This window comes from Carassius carassius, chromosome 18, assembly GCF_963082965.1.
Source record: "Carassius carassius chromosome 18, fCarCar2.1, whole genome shotgun sequence".
NCBI classification, from domain to species: domain Eukaryota; kingdom Metazoa; phylum Chordata; class Actinopteri; order Cypriniformes; family Cyprinidae; genus Carassius; species Carassius carassius.
In genome coordinates, this window is record NC_081772.1 from 1385001 (window position 1) to 1401660 (window position 16660).

The following is a 16660-nucleotide window of genomic DNA, read 5'->3' on the forward strand; positions in this document are numbered from 1 at the left end:
TCAGAAATCATGATTTGATGCTCAGGATTTTTTATTTATTTTTATAATCAATGCTGAAAAGTGGAAACATTTCATATTTGTGTGGAAATCATAATGCATTTTATTTTATATATATATAATAATAATAATAAATATATATATTTTTAAATAGGAGTCATTATAAATGCCTTTACTATCAATGTAATGCTTCCTGAATGACTAAAAGCACTATTTGTTTTGTAGTGGTGAATTAAATCTACATATAATTAATTCTAGGCATGTTAGACACGTTTATTCTCATTGCACACAGAATGTGCATTAGTGTATTTGTTCATTTAGCAAAACAAATGCCGTTCGCTTGCACTGCATTAAAACTGACAGGCGTTTTGTCTTTGTTTGTATGCAGCTTTCCAAAATGGGTCCGGAGGAGTACAGCAGCATCATACGAAGTCTGGAGATGCACTTCCAGGAGTTCAAGAAACACTCGCAGGGTTCAGAGTTGTTCGCGGCCGAAGACCAGAAACACATGGAGAGCCAGTTCACAGGAGCCCAGCAGCACTACAACAAGCTGGTGATGGATCTGCCTGCGTACGGTCAGTCTGCATCACACTGGACATCACATCAAGAAGCATTCCTTGAGAAGAAAACATGCATTCAATTAAAAAATCTTGTGTTCTGAGAAATGAAGGGTGTTCGTGCTTAAAGCAAGAAACAAATGTCTGTAAGTGGGTCAGAGAAGTCATCTTTGAATTAAGTTGCAAGCATAAACATAAGCTTAATAATAGTCATGTTTGTTTTCAAGCAAATGTGAGGTTTTTTAAATAATGTTAAGATATTAATAATGGAAATCTAGTCAAAAATAATGAGTCAGAACATTATTTTAGGCAGTGTATGCAGAGATCACATCAATTTGGAGAATTCAGGGTCCTAAAACTTGAGATATTAATATTAATATCTTTATCTTTTTAATTTCTAAATATCATTAAAAGAAGACACATTTGTTGCTATAGTGTTCAAGTTACATTAAGACTTGTTTTAACAAAATATATCTTGAATTACATTTATTTTTCTTGTCCAACCAATAATTGATTTTTTGTTGTTGTTGTTGTTTTAAGCATAAATACAAACATTAATATATATATATATTTTATACATATTTGTATACATTTATATACAGTATATATATTTCTGGTTAAAAGAATAATTATGGTTTTTTTTTTTCTTATCGAGGCAGCATTTATTTTATCAAAATATTTGTATGTAATATTTTATAGAAATATTATATAATACTTATATAATATATTATTTTTTTAATTATTAGATCATATAATCAAATTTTTGGTAAAAAGGCAAAAATATATATAATATTTACATATAATAATATAATTAATAATATGAATAATAAATAACAATTCAGAAAAATCAAAATATTATTATAAATTATATATAAATATATATGTATCGTTATGTATGTTACATACATAAAAAAATGAAAATTTTAGGAATGCAATACAATTATTTTAATAGCCATATTTAGTTAAATAAATAACATTTTAGCAAATTGGCACACACGTGAAATATCACGTTTTATTTGTTTAAATATTGAATACAAATTAATACAATTTGTAAAATTATTTAAATGCATTTATAAAAATATTATTATTATTTTTTTTTTTTTACTTCAAGAAAATCAGAAATCATTTGTTGACGGCCAAAAATAAAGTTCACAAAATCGAGTTTCTTTCTTCTATTGAACATAAAAAGAAGATAAAACCGAACAGTTAAGTTCCACACTATAGAAGTCAATGGGTGCCATCAACTGATCTGTGTGTGAATGTCCCTTTAAGTGCAGTTAACGCCACACCATAAAGAATGTTTAGATATTCGTAATGTAAAACAAGTCAGAAATAATGAAGATGTGCTGTTTAACGTGGTGAATGTGTTGTGTGTGTGGCAGCGGCTCGAGGAGAGGGCTCTGAATTCGCGGCGGCGGTGAGCGTCAGACTGCTGAACGAGCTCAGCTCGCTCCGATTCAAGCTGGACGCCGCAGACTCGTCCCTCGTCACGTTCCTGTACATCCCGTTAGGAGAGGACGCACCGGAGGAGTGCGGGCGTCCCATCGCCAGCACACAGGTGACCAGCGCACCTAGCCTCTCCTCTCGTCTCCGAGAGCCACGGTTTCTCACCGAGCGTCTGTGTGCAGGTCTTTCAGAGGGACGTGCATACGCTGAAGACCGAGTTCCTGAGCCTGAGAGACAGCGTGCAGACCGAGCTCAAAGACGCCTCGGACAGTGATAAAGCCAGATACCTGCATGCACAGCTGGAGCTCATTAACCAGAGACTAGATCACCTGGAGAGCTACACCACTACACACCTGCACAGGTACACCACACACTACAGATGGAGCTCAAGAGAAGGACACGAAACGGGTTTAATCAAGAAGTCTTAGAAGACGTTTATTTGTTCAGAAATACAGTCATATCGTGGAATGTTATGATATTACAATTTCAAAGAATATAATTAGAATATAATGACAATTTCAAATAAGCTTTCAATTTGAAAGTTATGTTTATTATAATTGCAATTAAAAATAAATTGTATTTGAATATATATTTTCATGTATTATAATTATTAAACATTTATAGCTTGATATCATTTGTTATATTCGTTTTTATATAATTACAATTTCAAATAACTTTGTATCTGAATATATACTGTATATATATGTATATATACACAAATATTATTTATTATAATTATATAATAGAATGATTATATATTAGAATATTAGAATGGCAATTTCAAATAACGGTTCTATTTGAATATATATTTTATATATATTATTATTTATTTAATTCTATATTATTAGTATACTACTATAATATGTTATAAATTAAATATATAATCTATTATGTAATATATATTATACATTTTTATGATGTATTATAATATATATATATATATATATATATATATATATATAAAATACAATTTAAAATAACTGATAACTGTTTTCTATTTAAATATACAATTATTATTATTATTATTATTAATAAAATAACTTAAATGTAATATAACTGTTGAAAATAATGCATCCTTGCCGAATAAAAGTAAAAAAAAAAAAAAATCTTACTGGCCTCAAACTTATAAATATGATAATCCCACTTAAATTATTTTTGTGTTGTTATATGTACAACCCGAATTCCGGAAAAGTTGGGACGTTTTTTAAATTTTAATAAAATGAAAACGAAAAGACTTTCAAATCACATGAGCCAATATTTTATTCACAATAGAACATAGATAACATAGCAAATGTTTAAACTGAGAAAGTTTACAATTTTATGCACAAAATGAGCTCATTTCAATTTTGATTTCTGCTACAGGTCTCAAAATAGTTGGGACGGGGCATGTTTACCATGGTGTAGCATCTCCTTTTCTTTTCAAAACAGTTTGAAGACGTCTGGGCATTGAGGCTATGAGTTGCTGGAGTTTTGCTGTTGGAATTTGGTCCCATTCTTGCCTTATATAGATTTCCAGCTGCTGAAGAGTTCGTGGTCGTCTTTGACGTATTTTTCGTTTAATGATGCGCCAAATGTTCTCTATAGGTGAAAGATCTGGACTGCAGGCAGGCCAGGTTAGCACCCGGACTCTTCTACGACGAAGCCATGCTGTTGTTATAGCTGCAGTATGTGGTTTTGCATTGTCCTGCTGAAATAAACAAGGCCTTCCCTGAAATAGACGTTGTTTGGAGGGAAGCATATGTTGCTCTAAAACCTTTATATACCTTTCAGCATTCACAGAGCCTTCCAAAACATGCAAGCTGCCCATACCGTATGCACTTATGCACCCCCATACCATCAGAGATGCTGGCTTTTGAACTGAACGCTGATAACATGCTGGAAGGTCTCCCTCCTCTTTAGCCCGGAGGACACGGCGTCCGTGATTTCCAACAAGAATGTCAAATTTGGACTCGTCTGACCATAAAACACTATTCCACTTTGAAATAGTCCATTTTAAATGAGCCTTGGCCCACAGGACACGACGGCGCTTCTGGACCATGTTCACATATGGCTTCCTTTTTGCATGATAGAGCTTTAGTTGGCATCTGCTGATGGCACGGTGGATTGTGTTTACCGACAGTGGTTTCTGAAAGTATTCCTGGGCCCATTTAGTAATGTCATTGACACAATCATGCCGATGAGTGATGCAGTGTCGTCTGAGAGCCCGAAGACCACGGGCATCCAATAAAGGTCTCCGGCCTTGTCCCTTACGCACAGAGATTTCTCCAGTTTCTCTGAATCTTTTGATGATGTTATGCACTGTAGATGATGAGATTTGTAAAGCCTTTGCAATTTGACGTTGAGGAACATTGTTTTTAAAGTTTTCCACAATTTTTTTACGCAGTCTTTCACAGATTGGAGAGCCTCTGCCCATCTTTACTTCTGAGAGACTCTGCTTCTCTAAGACAAAGCTTTTATAGCTAATCATGTTACAGACCTGATATCAATTAACTTAATTAATCACTAGATGTTCTCCCAGCTGAATCTTTTCAAAACTGCTTGCTTTTTTAGCCATTTGTTGCCCCCGTGCCAACTTTTTTGAGACCTGTAGGAGACATTAAATTTTAAATGAGCTAATTAAGTGGATAAAAGTGTAAAATTTCTCAGTTTAAACATTTGCTACGTTATCTATGTTCTATTGTGAATAAAATATTGGCTCATGTGATTTGAAATTCCTTTAGTTTTCATTTTATTAAAATTTAAAAAACGTCCCAACTTTTCCATTATTCGGGTTGTATATATATATATATATACAGGTATATATATATAAATAAATGATTTTAATTTTTTTTGCTTCATATATAATGTCTGACAGCAGTGTAAAAACATTCATATTATTAAACAATTAATTTCAAAAAATGTAATTATATGTGATGTATCAGATAAAATATAAGCTGTTGTAAAATATGCCAATTAAATATTAGAATAAATATCAGAATAGTTCCCAGCCGTCCTCAGGGCTCCTGACTCGTTCTCTGTGTTTCAGGCTGAATTTACTGAAGTCTCTGCTGAAAGATCTGCTGAAAGCTGAAGATGTGGTGAAGGTTTATGAAGCTCGACTGACGGAGAAAGAGACGGCGTCACTCGACCCAGACGAGGTGCACAAATACCAGAAAGTGCTTCAGGTGATCATTACCAGACTTTATGCATTCATATATATGTGTGTGTGTGTGTGTGTGTGTGTGAGTGTGTGTCTGTGTGTATGTGTGTGTGTGTGTTTAAATAAAAAAAAAACAGAACATGTTATTAGCATACAGCCCTTACTGTAAATGCAGTTCACTAATAAAATCTAATATCTAATGGAATGTTTCTTTTTAGTTATATTTATGGAACACAAGGCAAAAAATACTGATGATAATATTTATTTTTATTAAAAATATTTAAATTGTTTATTATATAATTGTTTATATATTAATTATGAAATATTCTACTTTTTTTAATTTAAGAAAATCAGAAAGGGTCTTTTGCATTCAGCCCTTAAGTGCAGTTAACTCTTTAATAAAAGCAAATATCTTAAATTAAACTCAGGATATTTTCCCTTAAAGGAATAAATCATGCTTATGTTGTTTTTAGGATATTTCTCGAAAACAAGGCAACAAATTCTGATAACATTTTTTTTTTATTTTAATTATTTATTATAGAATTATTTTTTATTTTATATATTTTTTATTTTATTTTATATGTTTAAAATGATTCAATTATTATTATTTTTTTTTTAATCAAGAAAAACAGTCATTTCCCTGCAGTCCTTAAGTGTTGTTAACTCTACAATAAAAGCTTATAATTTATTAAATTATATTTTGCCTCTCGAGTACATTTATGTTATATAAAAAAAAAAGAAAGAAGAAAAAAACAGAATATTAAGGAACATTTATCAGGTACATTTATATTGTTTATAGGGAAATTCCTCGAAAACATGGCAACAAATTCTAATAATATATATTTTTAAATTATTTATTATAGAATTATTTTATATTTTTCATTTTATTTTATATATTTAAAATATTGTAATTATTATAATAATTTTTTTCATCGAGAAAAACAGAACAAGTGATCTTGTAATAAACATATAATATATAAATAAATGCTATTTTTGCTTCTCAAACCTATTTAATATGTTTTAAGAATGTTTAGATGTTTCTGGAAATCAATACAAAAAATTGTAAAAGTATTTTAATAATATAATAAGTAATTTTTATTATTTAAAATGATATAAAATTGCTTTCAAAAGTTAAAATAAGAGTCCTTTTGTGTGCATGCCCTAACAAGTGCTGTTCCTCTAAACCCAGAGTATGCGCAGTGATTTGGAGCAGAAGCAGGATTTGCTGAATTCACTTGTGGCCAATTTCAATAAAGTCCAGCAGTACAACGATCAGACGGATCAGGGTCGTTACAAGTGCATCATCAACCTCTCTCAGTACGCCGAGCACTTCAACCAGCTGTCAGACCGCTGGAAACGCACCCAGATACAGATCAACAACAGGTCAGATCCTCCATCCCTAACATAACATCTATCTAGTGTACCACCTAAACGAGTGCACTAATGAGGCTGTCTGCTCAGGCTGGAGGATCTGGACGCTTACCTGCCGCATCTACAGCGATACATGCAGTCTAGCGCTCGTCTAAGCGGCTGGATCGACCAAACCCAGAGACAGATCGATGCTCAGCATCCCGTCAAGACAGAGGACTTCACAGTTTACACACAGCTGCTCAACCAACAGAAAGTGAGTCTGGAAAGCGTGCATTTGAGAGGCACTAAAACTAAAGGATATAATGTTATAATGCTGTTTTCTCTTGTGTTCAGGCAATAAACTCTGATATAAAGGCGAAGAGAGAGCTGCTGGAGACGGTGCAGAAAGACGGAGAAACCTGCATAAACGCCATCAAGGTATTCAACCTATGCAACTTACAAATTGCGACTTATGCAACACTAATAAAACACTTTACAATAAGGTTTCGTTTGTTCAAATACTCATTTTAGATCATGTTAATATTTAGCCTCTTAACTTTATTAATACTATTTAATCGCCCTAACATGAACTAACCAGCTAACCAGGATTGTTATAGTTAACTAAAACTGAAACTAAAACTAAAACCATTAAAAAACATTTTGGTTACTTGAAATAAAATAAATGCTACCTGAAATAAAATTCAATATATCATTTTTTTTTCTTAAGCAGGTTGCAACATTTTTCATTTAAATTGATTAACATGATGCACTAAAATATGTAAAACTGAAATAAAAAATGGACATAAATAAAAGCTAATAGAATTGACAAAAACACAACAAAAATCCTTAAATGAAAATGGAAACAAAAACGGATTCAGATATCCACAACAAACAATATTGCTGACATTAACAAAGATTATTAAATACTGTAATAAATGTATTGCTCATTGCTAACTAATGCCAGCTAAAGGGAACTTATTGTAAAGTGTTAAGATATCTATTACAAAAGTTTGTTGTTGTTTTTTACTGTGATTTTGAATTGTAATATGCTTTGTGTGCTACCCACTGGTTGCTGACCAAATAATAATAATAATAAAAATACTACATGATTACCCAGCTCTGATCTGCTAAATGCAATTATAAGACATGAAGATATTATAAATATTAACATGTGGCCATGTGAAAAACCAAATAACCAAATAACATATTCAGTCATTGTTTTATGCTACTGCTGTAGCTTGCAACCTCATTAGATCTCATTTCGGATCTGACAGCATTTATTAATAATGTGAGCTGTGTCTCTGTAGAACTATGAGCTTGAGTTGGCAACTTACAGCGCTGGACTGGAAACTTTGCTCAACATCCCCATCAGAAGGACTGTGCTTCAGTCACCATCTTCCAGCATTTCAGAAGAGGTACACCTACGAACACACGCTTTCCCAGCGCCTCTGTTCCTGCAATCTTGCTTTATTATTACGTTATATTTTTTGTGCTTATCTTTGTTCCCCAGGTCTCTTCTCTAAATGTGCACTATTTAGAATTGCTCACCCGTTCAAACGATTACTACAAACTTCTTATGGCTTCCCAGAAGAACATGGAAGAACTCAAGGTATATAAACACACTTAGGTTTTGATATAAGTACAAAATTAAGACAGCATTAGTGTCATTTTACAGTGATAATATAATTTTTTCCCCCTCAAAACTTTTTTTTTTACAGTAAAAAATTATTTTATTTAGTTTAATATTATATATATATATATATATATATATATATACATATATATATTATTTTTAAATACTTGTTATCAGATTACAGTTAATTTTTTTTTGATTACATAATGAAATACTTAAAATGAAATAATTAAATTACATAAAATTAAATACTTTTTAATAAGCATTTTATTTTGATTGTTGTTATTTTAAAACAATTTATTTTAATTTCATATTTTAATCATTTAATTAGCTTAATCAATGTAAGAAACATCTTAGGTCATAAGTAATCAAAAAGTAGTCTGAATATATTATTTAAAATGTGTAATGTGATGGATTACGTCAGTATCAGTATTTTGTTTATAATTTGGAAACAGTAATGGACTACAATTTGTAAGTAATCTACCCAACTCTGGTCATATAAATACCGTATTTTCCGGACGATAAGTTGCACTTTTTTTCATAGTTTGGCTGGTCCTGCGACTTATAGTCAGGTGCGACTTATTTATCAAAATTAATTTGACATGAACCGAGAGAAATGAACCAAGAGAAATGAACCAAGAGAAAACATTACCGTCTCCAGCCGCGAGAGGGCTACACTGAAGACACAGAGCGCCCTCTCGTGGCTGTAGACGGTAATGTTTTCTCTTAGTTCTTGGTTCTAAATAAATGCGACTTATAGTCCAGTGCGACTTATATATGTTTTTTCCCGGAAAATACGGTATAAATCTCAAGTTTTTGGCTAAATTGTGCAGCTGGGTATTTTTTTAATTGCACAATTAGACCACCCCCCAAATTGTGAAATACACAGTGAACGCACTTCAAAAGCTTTGAAATGACCAATTCTAGTGTCTTTAAATGGTTTTAGGACACAAGTCGACAGACAATTTTGCCAAAACAAACGTAAAGTTTCATAATGGAAGTTTTAATAAATTTTAAAATGTGTTTTTGCAGATGCGGAATACCAGGATTGAGCTTCTCGAAGAGGAACTTGAGCAGCTGAGAGATGCCATTAAGGATCACACTTCAACGAATGCATCTTTGCAGGAGGCTCTTCTGAAATATCAGCAGGAGCTGAATGAATCGCAGACACACCTGCTATCTCTGGAAGAAGTGAAGAGGACTGAGACTTTGAAGTGCATGGCTACACAGGACAGCCTGGACTCTTCAACCAACCGCCTTCAAGAGCTAACGGATGAAGTACGTCGCCTCAAACTCCAGTTGGACGATATGGAGAGGAAGAAAAAAGTTGTGGAAGAGCGCTACATGTTTTTGCAGGAAGAACACGATGAAACCATGCGCAAGAAACTCAAGGAACTGGAGCAGGCCAGCTGGGCCAAGATGGAACTGGAAAAGACGGTGTCTGACAGGACTCAAGAGCTGGAGCGTCTGCGAAGGGTGTTGGAAGATGAGGCTCAGCGCGTCAAGGAGGCACAGGCAGAGCTGGCAAAGGTAAGGCAGGAGCACAACACAGAGTTACGAGAGGTGAAACAGACCTACGAGTCTCAAATCCTCGTTACTCAGACCAGCATGCAGAAGCTTTCGCAGCAGAAGGAAAGTGAGGCTGCTTCCATGCGTCTGGAGCTTGAAAGATTAGAGGCAGAATCTAGGGAGTTGAAGGAGCAGCTGCAAAAGCTTCATATTTCCCTCAGCCAGGAGGAGGCCCAGAGGAAGCACCTAGAAGAGGAGGTTCAAAGACTTGGTGCTGTAAGTACAGAGGAAGGCCGAAAGAGGCTTGAACTGGAATCTCAAGTCCAGTTGTTGCTTAGCCAGAAGAGTGAAGCAGACAACAAAACGAGAGAGGTACAGGAGAGCTCCAATCGAACACTGCAAGAAAAGAGTAGTGAGATCAACCGTCTCACACGCTCTCTAGAGGAGGAGCAACGTCTGAAAAGATCTTTACAGGCCGAAACCAGGCGACTGGAGGAGGAGTTGGCCGACCTCAAAATGAAGAATGAAAACTGTAATGTGGAGTTGGTGCAACTTCGCTCTTCCCACCAGGAGCTGAGCCTCATCCGGGTGGAGCTGGAGGCCTATGCTCTTGAGAAGGGCCGGTCTGAACAGACCATTGCGCACCTCCAAACCCGCATTCAAGAGCTCCAGGAGGAGCTGAAGCGACTGGAAAGTGAGTTGGAGAAGCAGCGGCAAGTGGTGGAAGAGGAGGCCAGAAAGCGCAGGAGAACAGAGGCACAACTTGAAAAGAGTAGCCAGGCCATGAGGGAGTACACCACTACGATCACGACATTGCGCAAGAGCCAGGAAGAAACTAATCTTGAGGCCAAACATGCGGATGAAGAATCCAAGCAGCTGAAGGAGGCTCTAGACCGTGCCTTAAAGGAGCATAAAGCATCTTCTCAGAGCCTGGCTGCCTTGAAAGCTGAGATGAACACTCTGAAACTACAGCTGACACAGGAGCAGGGGCGCGTCCAAGACTCCAACCAGCGCTATGAGGCCCTTCAACGCAGCATGGAGGAGAAGACTTGTGCATTAAACATAGGCACTGCTGAAACTGAGCGTCTGCAAAGGCTCAACGAAACTCTTTCCAAAGATCGCCTCCGCCTGGAGGAGGAGTTACACTCTTTGCGTCTAGAATATGATGAACTTCTCAAAAACAAAAAGCTTCGAGATCGGGAAATGACTGAGCAAATCGCAGCTTTGCAGAAACAGCTCGAGTCCAGTCAGCGTGCCAGTGCAGAGCAAGACAGGCTTATGCGACAGCTCTCACGAGAGAGAGAAAAACTGCAAGTGGAGATAGAAAATGTGCAAAAACAAGCCAGAGAGGTACTAGGATAACTAGAAACTAGAGATCTCTAGTTCAATCGTTAAGATGCGTAGATTTAGTTAGCGGCATGCATCTCTCTCTCAAGCTTCATGCTGTAAATTGTCACTGTCTTGACATGCAAATATGTCCCTAAAGCAATCTGTCATATTTTTACATTTCTTAATGTGCATGTTCTACCTATTTCTGCACCACACCCTGCAGTTTGCATCTTAAAGGGGTGGTTCGGGATTTTTGACATCGGACCTCATTTTTAGGTCAGCCTGGTTGTTATTCATCAGTGGAGACATTTTTTTAAAAAAATTATCCAGTCCTTATATTTGGATAGTTGGCCGATGCTAGGCTAGCGCGAGTCAATGGGTATATGTTAGCCAGCCATTAAAAACCGTTTTACCCACTCCACAGTGCACCAAACGCAAATCAATTATAACACTAGACTATCGATGCAAATGTCCGTTGAGAGAATAATGTTAGAAATCAACTTACCTTTCATCTCAATGATCCTAAAGGAACTAGTTTCTCAGCCGCTGCGGAATTTTACTTTGCTCCGGCTCTACTTTGCTCTGCTTATGTGATGTTAGTGATAATCAGTGTGCCAGCGGCAGGTAAATACACTTGCGTCATGTGTGGACCGGCTCACTCGGTTGCCTAGGTAATCAATATGACTCCGCTGCTGCTGTCGACAAGGCTTATGATTACAGGGAACAAATTATAACTAATGCAATGTGATGAAAGGTAAGTTTGATTTCTAACATTATTCTATCAACGGACATTTGCATCGATAGTCTAGTGTTATAATTGATTTGAGTTTGGTGCACTGTGGAGTGGGTAAAATGGTTTTTAATGGCTGGCTAACATATACCCATTGACTCGCGCTAGCCTAGCATCGGCTATCTATCCAAATATAAAGACTGGATAATTTAAAAATAAAATGTCTCCACTAATGAATAACAACCAGGCTGACTTAAAAATGAGGTCCGATGTCAAAAATCCCGAACCACCCCTTTAATACATGCCTCTGTGGTTTGTCCATGGCAAGCTTCCATGCTGCATGCTTGTTTTGCACAACAGCATCCATTGCATAAATGATAAACCACATTCAAGGCATATCAATGTACCCTCTATTGTTTGTGGCACCCTCTGTGATTTTGATCCTTTAAAACAGGCATAGCAAACCCTGCTCCTGGTGGGCTACTATGGTGCAGATTTTAGCTCCAACCATAATCAAACACTCCCATACTAGCTAATCAAAGTGTTTAGGATAACAAGAAGGTGTGTTGGAGCTGGGTTGGAACTAAACCTGCAGGAAGTGATTCTTCCAGGACCAGGGTTGGCTATGTCTGCTTTAGAAGCTAAGCCATGTAGTTAGCTTAAAAACCAATCAGTTTTGTTTTGTGATTGTCAATGAATGATAAATCATTGTCATTCAATAACAAATCAATGTCCTATCTGAAAAATCATATACAGAATTATCATCTTAAATACTGTAAAGTATGTTTTAAATGATACAACAATCATTTTCTCTTTTTGCCTTTTGTTGCAGACTTCCTCTGTGATCCAAACATCCCAATATCAGTGCAGCAGCCTGCAGCAAGAGCGGGATGACCTCCTCAAGAAAATGGTTGCAATGGAACAGGAAATGATCCGCTTAAAAAAGCTGGAAGACGATCTAACCAATATCAAATTCTCACTGGAATCAGAACTGCGATTCAAATCACAGCTGCAGGAGGACAATGAGAGGATCAAAAAGGATTTTACCCAATGGAAGACCAAATGTGAAACTCATGAGGAGCAAATTCGAAAGCACAACTCCGAGCGCTCTGGCCTGGAAAGCCAATTTAATTCTGTCAAGTCTGAGATGGAGAGGCTGAGGATGCAACTTAGTGAAACCGAAGAACGGTACAGGCTGCTCTTGCAGAAATCGGAACAAGAGAGGGCAGAGATGCAGGCACAACGAGACTCGCAGCAGAATGAGTTGTTAAGACTGCAGCGGAAGCCAGATGGTGCTACCAAATACACTCAGACAGACCTAACGGATCCCTCCTCACTGGTCTTCGAAGGTGTCCGCAAGAACGTAACAGCTCAGCAGCTGCATGACTGTGGTGTGATTGACAAGGTTACATTTGAGCAGTTGATGAAAGGCCAGCGAACTGTTGAGGATGTATCTGTTGATATCAGGCTCAATCTTAAAGGCACTGGAGCCATTTCGGGGCTGGCAGCAGGACCTAAAGGCAAAATGACCTTCACCGAGGCCAAAAAACAAAAGTTGATTTCAGACGAGAGTGGAAACATGTTGCTGGAGGCTCAGGCTGCCACAGGGTACATCATAGATTCCAGAGCTAATGTGAGGATGACTGTTGAGGAGGCTTGTCTGAATGGACTTGTGGATGAGGCTGACAAGAAACAACTGTTGACTGCAGAGGCCGCCTGTGTTGGGTTCAGAGATCCCAAAACTATGAAACTCTTGCCAGTTTGCCAAGCCATGAAGAAAGGAATAGTTAACCGAGAAACAGCTCTGCGTCTCCTGCAGGCACAAGAGGCGGCAGGAGGCATCATTGATCCGATCCTTAGCGTCTATCTTTCTAAAGATACCGCCATGGACCGTGACCTTGTTGATGAGGATCTTTATCAAGCTCTAAATGCAAAACCAAACTGCTATATTGATCCTGACAATGGCCTGCGTGCCAGCTATGTTACCCTCAAGAAGCGATGCAAGGCTGATCTCAGCACTAGCTTGCTCCTGCTTCCGGCTCCAGAGAAACCCATAACTGTACAGGGGCTGCGGCACGAAGTTAACGTGTCAGATCTGGTGGATGCAAAATTGCTGCAGCCTTTGGATGTAGATAATTTGAGAGAGGGCAAGATTACCAGCCATGATATTGAACACAGGCTTCGGGCTTATCTCCGAGGGTCAACCTGCATTGCTGGGATTTATGACGAGGCCAACAACTGCACATTGCCCATCTACCAGGCCATGAAGCAAGGGCTTCTGCGACAAGGCACTACCTTGGAGCTTCTGGAGGCTCAGGCAGCCTCAGGCTTCATTATTGATCCCATCAACAATGAATACTACACAGTCGAGGAGGCTTGTAAGAAAGGACTGGTGGGAGTGGAGTTTAAAGACAAGCTTCTGTCTGCCGAGAGAGCAGTAACTGGGTACAAAGACCCAGGCACCAACAAGATGATCTCCCTTTTCGAAGCCATTGAGCGTGGTATCATAGAGAAAGGTCATGGCATTCGCCTGCTGGAGGCTCAGATTGCAAGTGGTGGCATCATTGACCCCAAAAACAGTCACCGAATTGATGTTGATGTGGCGTACCAAAGGAGCTACTTTGATGAAGAGATGAACCAGATTCTGAAAGATGAAGGAGATGACACAAAGGGTTTCTTCGACCCAAACACAGAGGACAATCTGACCTACTTGGAGCTGAAGAGCCGTTGCATAGCTGATAAGAAGACAGGACTAGTGCTTCTGCCTCTTTACGATAAGAAAAAGATGCAGCAGAAGAACTCCACAAGGAAGAGACGAGTACTGATTGTTGATCCTGAAAGCAATAAAGAGATGACTGTGCGTGAAGCCTACGAGAAGAAACTCATAGACTACGAAACCTTTCTGGAATTATCTCAGCAAGAGTGCGAGTGGGAAGAAACGGTAATCACTGCCCCAGATGGCTCGACCAGTACAGCTATAATGGACATGCAAACAGGGATTCAATATGATTTGAAAGAACTTCTTACTAAGGGAGTTATTGACCAAAATGTCTTTGATAAGTATCGTTCAGGAAATCTCACCCTTACAGAACTTGCAGATATGATCACCAACAAGACGAAGATGCTCAGCAGCCCCCTCAGCTCCTCTGTCACCTCATCAACTTTCACATCCCAGGCGGCAATGAAAAGCCAGATTATTAAAACTGAAACTGTTAAAACCGAGAGTATCTCCACTCACCAATCCATTCAAGATCCAACCTCAACAAACACCGCCAAGCATGTTTCCAGCATGTCAGTCAAACTGACCCCATTAGTGGAAATGATCGAGGAGCAGAATCCAGTTGGAGCAATTTTTGACACAGAGAAGATGGAGAAGATCAGCATATGTGAGGCTCTGAAGAGAGGAATCATTGATTCCATTACAGCGCAACGACTCCTTGAGGCTCAGGCTTGCACCGGAGGGATTGTGAGCCCTGAAAACGGTCGCCGTGTGTCTGTTCAGGAAGCAACGCGACTTGGTGTCCTTGATAATGAAATGGCTAACAGGATAAAACCTGCCCAGAAAGCGTACATTGGTTTTGAAGATTTCAAAACCAAGCGTATGATGTCAGCAGCCGAGGCCGTCAAAGAAAAATGGCTGCCGTACGAAGCTGGCCAGCGGTTCCTCGAATTCCAGTATTTAACCGGCGGGCTGTTTGACCCAGAACATAGTTGCAGACGTTCACTCGAGGAGGCTTTGCAGCTCGGCTGGCTGGATATGAGAGCGGCTCAGAGGCTCCAGGATACACGCCACCACCCCAAGACCCTCACCTGCCCCAAGACCAAGCTGAGGATATCCTACAAGGAGTCTCTGGAAGGTTGCATGACTGAGGAAAACACAGGTGTCCGCATGCTTCCGGCCGCTACGGTTTCATCACGTGGCATCAGCAGCCCCTACAACCTCTCGAATCCAGGATCTGCTTCAGGTTCTCGGAGCGGCTCTCGAAGTGGATCCCGTAGGGGCAGCGTAGACTACAGTTTATCCCCCTCTTCGTCTTCCAGATACAGCAGCTTCAGCTACAGCAGAACCTCTTTCAGCTCCAGATCACTGTCCTAAACAATCATTTTGTAGTGTGCAATGCTATATAACACAATTATCCATCAAAGTATTTTAAGATAATATTACAAGAAAATCATTTATTATTGGAAATGTGGATGGTGTTCTAAACGGATCAGCATTTGTATTTTTACCACCTTGTTTGGAAAGTGTAAGAAGAGCTAATGTTTCTTAAATTTATATTGAATGTATTAATACAAAACATACACTTTTGATTTTATTTGCTTATTCGCTTTCTGGGTGTTAATCTGCTTTAAAATTTTAATAAACAGGAATGAAATTTCTTTATAACACTAGATCTTGGGTAAAGATTTCACTTTCCTATTTTGTTTTTACACTAAAACTGTTGAATTGTAGTTTTTTTCTTAAAGTTTCAGTGCCTTGACTTTACCTTTGTGCTAGTCTGAAAAACTCTGTGAAGTTTCTTTCTAACACAGTGTCTGATATTTTTTCTCACGGTTTTAATGCTCAAATAAAGGAAGACCTCATAAGATTTATGGCTCTTGTGAAGAATTTTGACTTGGGTGTGATTTTTATCAAGCGGCAACCTTCCGCGCTTTCTCGTGAAACCAACACTAAAAGTAGCCTCGCGTAGCCTTCTGACTGAAGGTCTGGAATCTATGGCAGCTTTCATAGGCCAAGGCCCGCCCATGAGGCCGTTTGACTGACATGTCAAACAACCAATAACAGTTTGTTTCATTCATCGTCACATTTCGAGGCATGGAAATGTCACCACAATAACAGACCGGTGTGTAAACCTCACGGACATATTTTAAAGATTCTATGCCGCGAATTTTAAATATTTCACATATTTCTGAAAATCCAGCATTAAGTTGATCCTGATAAGCACTCTTGTCACAGTTGTAAACACTAG

At 38.0% G+C, this 16660-nt stretch overlaps 1 protein-coding gene across 2 annotated transcripts in view; it reads left to right on the forward strand.

Annotated features, from left to right (window-relative positions):
* LOC132092063 (desmoplakin-B-like) overlaps positions 1 to 16279 on the forward strand; it is a 29523-nt gene extending 13244 nt beyond the window's left edge. Inside the window, exons 14-24 of one of the 2 annotated variants that reach the window (XM_059498124.1) lie at positions 386 to 572; positions 1937 to 2112; positions 2183 to 2361; positions 5026 to 5164; positions 6329 to 6522; positions 6601 to 6763; positions 6844 to 6927; positions 7797 to 7904; positions 8000 to 8098; positions 9155 to 10981; positions 12523 to 16279. In XM_059498124.1, the coding sequence (XP_059354107.1) occupies positions 386 to 572; positions 1937 to 2112; positions 2183 to 2361; positions 5026 to 5164; positions 6329 to 6522; positions 6601 to 6763; positions 6844 to 6927; positions 7797 to 7904; positions 8000 to 8098; positions 9155 to 10981; positions 12523 to 15786 (6420 nt within the window). In that variant the 3' untranslated portion in view covers positions 15787 to 16279. The remainder of the gene's footprint in view (positions 1 to 385; positions 573 to 1936; positions 2113 to 2182; positions 2362 to 5025; positions 5165 to 6328; positions 6523 to 6600; positions 6764 to 6843; positions 6928 to 7796; positions 7905 to 7999; positions 8099 to 9154; positions 10982 to 12522) is intronic. The other variant, XM_059498125.1, reaches the window with a different exon arrangement.
* The last annotated feature ends 381 nt before the right edge of the window (positions 16280 to 16660 follow it).